Source organism: Cyprinodon variegatus, unplaced genomic scaffold (assembly GCF_000732505.1).
Source record: "Cyprinodon variegatus isolate N-32 unplaced genomic scaffold, C_variegatus-1.0 Scaffold42, whole genome shotgun sequence".
NCBI lineage: Eukaryota > Metazoa > Chordata > Actinopteri > Cyprinodontiformes > Cyprinodontidae > Cyprinodon > Cyprinodon variegatus.
In genome coordinates this window covers 524,844-530,843 of record NW_015150495.1, presented here as the reverse complement: position 1 = coordinate 530,843, position 6,000 = coordinate 524,844, and the positions used below count along the sequence as shown (strand labels likewise).

General features: G+C 35.8%; 1 protein-coding gene across 1 annotated transcript in view; it reads right to left on the bottom strand.

Annotated features, from left to right (window-relative positions):
- Positions 1-6,000, bottom strand: part of cdh18 (cadherin 18, type 2) — a 194,123-nt gene that overhangs the window by 69,408 nt on the left and 118,715 nt on the right. Inside the window, exons 5-7 of the mRNA XM_015370148.1 lie at positions 4,253-4,420; positions 3,092-3,279; positions 1,296-1,549 (exon numbers count right to left, since the gene is read on the bottom strand). Coding sequence (XP_015225634.1) covers positions 1,296-1,549; positions 3,092-3,279; positions 4,253-4,420 — 610 coding nt within the window. The remainder of the gene's footprint in view (positions 1-1,295; positions 1,550-3,091; positions 3,280-4,252; positions 4,421-6,000) is intronic.

Here is a 6,000-nt window from a genome sequence, read left to right as displayed (position 1 = left end):
ACATAGGAGCGATGGATCTTGCGCTTGTTGAAGAGCAGACCTAGAGATGATTTGGAGTGGCTTTAAGTAGAGTGCTGGAAGATGATTGGGCATCGAGGAAAGTGGCTTGAAGCGGGTTGGCTGCATCGCAGGCGGATTGAATGGAAGTAATCAGAGTTTCTTCAGTTGAATTTCCGCCTTAGCTTCATATATATATATATATATATATATATATATATATATATATATATATATATATATATATATATTACATAAATTGCAAGTTCTACCACGCACACTGAACAGCATTTGCAAATTAGGAAGAGAAAGACCCTCTTATAGACCAAGAGTAGGAACATTTCTTCTCTGCTTTTATCCCTTAGGGAGAAGTGTGCTGCCACACCAAGTAGCACACAGGGAGCATATGCACACAGAGAGACAATCTGAGCTTTGAACCAGCAAACTTACGACCTCTTCAGGATGCAGAAGCTCTGCTTTCCAACCAATAGGCCACCAAAGCCACTAGAAAAAGCTCCATAAAAAGTCACATTATAATATCCAATATACTAATATAAATGCAGTCACAAACTTAAATATGAAAAGAGGAAATTATAATAGTTTGGGTGAAAAAAAATGAATTTAATATCACCCAGTGTTTCCAAAATAGTTCTTGGTTGAAAAACCAATAGTGGACCTTCAAAGGCATATACAACTTAAAGTTGTTTTCCCTTTTTTTAAACACATGATTTTCAGAGATTGCTCATGCAGTGTAAAGAGGTTTTTGATGCCAGACAGTTTTTCTTTTGTTCTCCACCCACTTACTTCCCCAATTCTTAAGAATTCAACTCTTAATACATTGTCAGAGTCAGGTACAAGGACAGATGGAAAAATAGACCTTAGCCTCCTGCAGAAACCTGACGTAATACTGACCAAGATCAATGAAAATATCTGACTATTGAAGTAAGTATAAGATAATGTCAGACAATTGTGCTTTTATAACCTCTTTCCAGTATTCTGTTCATCATGCAAATATGAGTTTTGCTTATTCAAAAAGACTTTTAGGAAAAATTATCGTATATGTTTATATATAATTTAATCTGCAAAAAAAACACCCTTTGATTTAAGATAAAACCAAACACCAAATGCTTCTTATCTAATGCAAGTCAGCTAAAAAAAAAAATGCAGAACCTTAAAATAACCCCTGTGGCATTAGAAAGCTTTGGGCCTCCTTTGTATGCGCTTGTCAGTCTGAGGAAGGGAAGAATCAATTTTTAAAAACTTTTGCACGAATGGTACATTTAGTGCAAATTCCTTACCTCACAGGACTGCCTCTGCTGTCAGGATCTCGAGCTGTCACGGAGCCCACTTCTGTGCCACTTGGGGAGTTCTCATAAACATCCAAAATATAATAATCCATAGAAAACACGGGGGCTTCGTCCACATCCCCAACTGTAATCTTAAGGGTAGCAGTGTCTTTGAAAGCTCCAAGGTAGGAAAACCGTGGGTCCACATGTGTATTCATTCCTTCAATGTGTAGCGTGTAGGTCTTCTTTCTTTCATAGTTCAGAGGCTGTAGGAAAAAGACAGAGGTTTTTGAGATTAGTGTACACACACCCCTTTGTTATTATAGTCACAGGTTATCATTTGTACTTTTAAAATGAGTACCAGTTATAAATATTACCAAATTATAACCATATGTCTGGTGTTAGTTTAGCTATGTGTTATCATTTGAGGATCTTGGGTGTGTCCTATAATGCATGTCAAACATGTTGGAAATAAAAGGACCTCATCTTCAGGAAATTCTTATAACAAAATCCTTCCTTTTATATCTGCACCCATGACTGAAAAACAAACAAACAAAAAAGAAACAAAACATAGTGTATGTCAAAGGTTACCATCTGGGAATGCTAGTTTTTTTTTTTTTTTATACGTAATGTGCAACATGTAGTCTGACATTTTGGGAAATATTTTATCCTGCTTCATTACAACCTGGGTTCAGAACTGATGGACAGGAGATGCAAACAGAGCACCAAAAACACTATTTTGTAAGCAAGGTTAGGTACTTTCTTAATTTAGTCTAAACGTTACATACATTGTTTTTTTTCTTGTTTGTACAGTTTTGAACTAAAACTTCTCAAAATGCCTTTCCATTTCTAACATCTGGGAATAGAAAAGTTCCATTAATACTATAGCAAATCTCTAAAGACAGCAAGCAAAGCCAGATACGGAAGCTTAAGATGTTGTAGGAGACATATAAATAAGTAAATAAATAAATAAATTTGGTAAATGGGGCTCCTATGGACTCGTGTCCTCACTAAGTATGTTCTTGAGAAGAACCCAGGAAAGTTTGGACTCAGGGAGAACAGGAGCACTCAGCATTAATATGGGTCAATCACCACATGCCTACATTTCACCTCCTGTTATAATATAATAGTATCTCTAGATACTAATAAATTATTACTTTTTTCATTCAGTGGGGGAAAAATTATTAAGACAGTCAGATAAACACAAATGAAATGAACATTTTGCCAAATAAAACAAAAGCGGTGCTTCACACACGGCTAGGACGAGAGAGGGCTGCTGCTGACGGGCAGAGGTTAGCCTTGGCTGCCGTTACCCTTGGAGTCCCGCTAGTTGCAGTGGTTCGCAATTTAAATAACAATGCTGCGGACATTGTTCTTTAAATTGCGCAATAAATCGGTAAATTGGCCGTATAGTGACACTTTAAAGTATAATATGCTCGCCTCAAATGATCTTAAAACGTACTTTTACTGAACAACAGCAACAGAAAAGAGAACTTTTGACTTAATACTCTGAGCTCTGTGAGCCCTCCATTGAAAGCTGCTGCTGCTGCCGCAGTGCATGCTGGGAAAGCTGTCAATCTCAAGAACGGACAAGTCTGCTCTGATGCATACTCACTAAATTTTGTCCGTTCTCAACCTGTTGTTCTTGTGAATTGGAATAGTACAGGGCTGATGTCATTTCACAAGTACACAAGCACATGAGAACGCACAAATATACATATTTCAGAAATGCCAATTTAAATAAACCATTTTTTTTTACTCATGTAGTTTGGTTATTTGCTTATATCTCTTTAGCTGCACCCTTGTACCTTTTTCAGACTGATGATTCCCTCTTTTGTGTCTTTATCCGTGGATATGGAGAACATATTGGCCCCCTCTGAGTTGATGATGCTGTACTTAATGTCTGCATTAACGCCGAGGTCATCATCATTGGCTTTGATCTTCCCTACTGGTTTCCCAACTTGAGCAGATTCGGGGACGTACAGCTGGTAATTTTCTGTGGAAGAGCAATGATAGACACTTAAGGAAAGCAAAAGAACATTTTAAAGAAGACAGCCACTGCACCACACATTTCTGTGACTGGTTTTCTAAAAGAGCTTTGCTGAGCAGTTTGACTGTCACTATTTGTTCCTGAGGGGATGTCATTAAAAATACTCACTGCTTCAATTGACATTAAATACTAAAGAGGGGTTGATAGCATTGCAATGAAGCTGATATTTAGTCAGAAAAATGTTGATGATTTTGAAATGGTTCTTTGCTGTTGCATAAATGGGAAATTCTGAGCTAAAAGGCAATCTGCTTGATGAGGCCTTATTGTTACTTAAATATTTTATAATAATGGAGAATTCAGACTAGAAAACAAGGGATTTTATAAATATTCATCAGATTTAGCAAATTACAGAAAATTTGACTACAAAATTAGACTTGGTTGTACAATAAGTGTAATAAATAATGAGAATATTAACTTTCTAAATCTGATAAAGCAGTATATTATTAATCTTTCGTAATATAAATAAACATTATTTTGCCAAACAGCTGTGTCATTCTTCCTCTTTTTACTAAATCGGGTTTAATGCAAAAGCTATTTTGTATTAAAGAATAGATTCTGTTGGAATAACTTTTCACAAAGACCCTCCCTTTTTCCACTTTAGTAATGAAAACCAATGTGGCATTGTGATTTTAAATCAGGTGTATCCAGATGTGTCAAAACTGAAAATAAGTAGACTTAGCCATTTTCTTAGCATCTGCAACCTCAGTGGTAGTTTTAACAAAATTAGTAAATACCTAAACAGCTATTTTAAATTGATTACCCCAGGTATTCTGCTTATAAGGCCACATTTAACCATAGTCCTCAAACTAAAGAGGCCTGGAGAAAGAGATGTAAAATTTCAACAAAGAAGACCACATACAAGAGACTTAGTCAACTTTTTTATTTATTTTTTGGATTATTCCACTTTCCTAGTACTTACTTTGGGGAAACTTAGGCGGGTTGTCATTGACATCTGTAAGGGTGACATTGATGGTGGTGGAGCCAGAGAGCCCTCCAACTTGGCCTGCCATGTCTTTGGCTTGAATCACAACAGTGTAGTGTTCTCTGGCTTCTCGGTCCATGTCTGCTAAGGCAGTTCTGATGATTCCTGCAAATTTAAGGGTAAAAAATGCCATTTAAAATTATTAAGACACACATATTTTGCACAAATTTAAAATAGCTAATTAGCAAGATAACAAGATAACAGACCACTAAAGATAAGCATTACTGATGTGTGACGCAGCCATGGGTCATGTGGATTTCTTCAAATAAAAGGATCAGCTGTTATTTTCATGCACCCCAAATCAGGATTTTAAGAAAGAGGTTATACTGTAACTCTAAGTCCACACTACCTCAAAGGTTATCTGACAGGTAAGTTAATTTGTCACACACAATATACAACAAGGTGTTCTATGTAGGACACAATGAAACCCACTTTTACTCACTTTTAAAAGGTTATTTGAATGCAGCTGAACACCTTTTTATTTCGGGTTAGCTTTTAACAAGATGTTCCATGTTTGGTCTTGTTTTTCTTTTTTTTTTAAATCTTTTTTATACTTTGCTGTGAGACACCTCATTTTATCCTGTGATAGGTCATAGTCCTTATAAACTGTTGATGTTGTTAATTGCCTTGTTTAGAGTAATAGACACCTCTGTAATTAGTGTATGGTTTTTCTAAAAAAAAGTACAAAAAATGCATTAGGATGTCTATAAAATACATTATTAACCTGAAAATGAAACCACTATTACACCTTTTATGGTATTTTATTTCAATCAGAGTAGCCTGAAATTCACCAAACCCAATTTAGGAGTTAATGGAAACACAGTTTATTATTTCCTCCAGTTCACAAAAGAGCCAGACATTAGTGTGTTATACAATAGGTCATTCTCCTCTCTCGTGCTTTCAGGACTCTATAGACAGTAAGTAATCCTTTTGCCTCAGGCTGAATTACCATTAAAAGTGGGTCAAGGAGCCAGGCAGCCAACAGTTTTAAGATCCAGGGATCCGAAGTTACAAATCATTTGTCACAATGAACGACTTCTAGTAAACCTGAATCTACCAGGCATTAATCAACAAAAAGGGTTATTTATAGCTTATTAGGCATGCTCAAGATCCATCTAGGAATAAAGTGAAAAGCAATATTATATCAACACAGTTAAGTTTTTACCTGTTAGATGAATTTACAACTGTAATACCTTTTGCAACATAAACCTGCCAAGTTGAAATCAGAAGTAAGAGTAATAGGAACAGACTAATTGATCCTCTCTTTCTCTTAAAAAGTCAAAAGCTTGGGTGTTAAAAAGCCGTTTTTTATTCTAATTTGAGAAAAAATGCTTTGAGTTCATAAAATTCTACCTCTGGGCCTAGTGTAAAACCAAATGCTGGATTGTGTGAGACAAAGTAATACAAGGTTGAACCACTTAATCTTTTAATGAAAATAACTGAACTATATGGTGGCAGTTCGTGCAGTTTTTGTATCATCTTCAATAGTGTCAACTGCTTTTTCAATTACATTCTGTGCATATTATGTGCAGAGAAACTACAGTTGAGCAGGGTAGGAAGTGAGGCTTGCTTTATTTCAAGGAAAAAAGAGCAAGTCATTCTATCATTAATATCAAAGTAAAATAAACTGCTTTGGCTCTAATGTGCAGTTCTCTTAGTAAAGATGTGATATGCATGAAATTGGC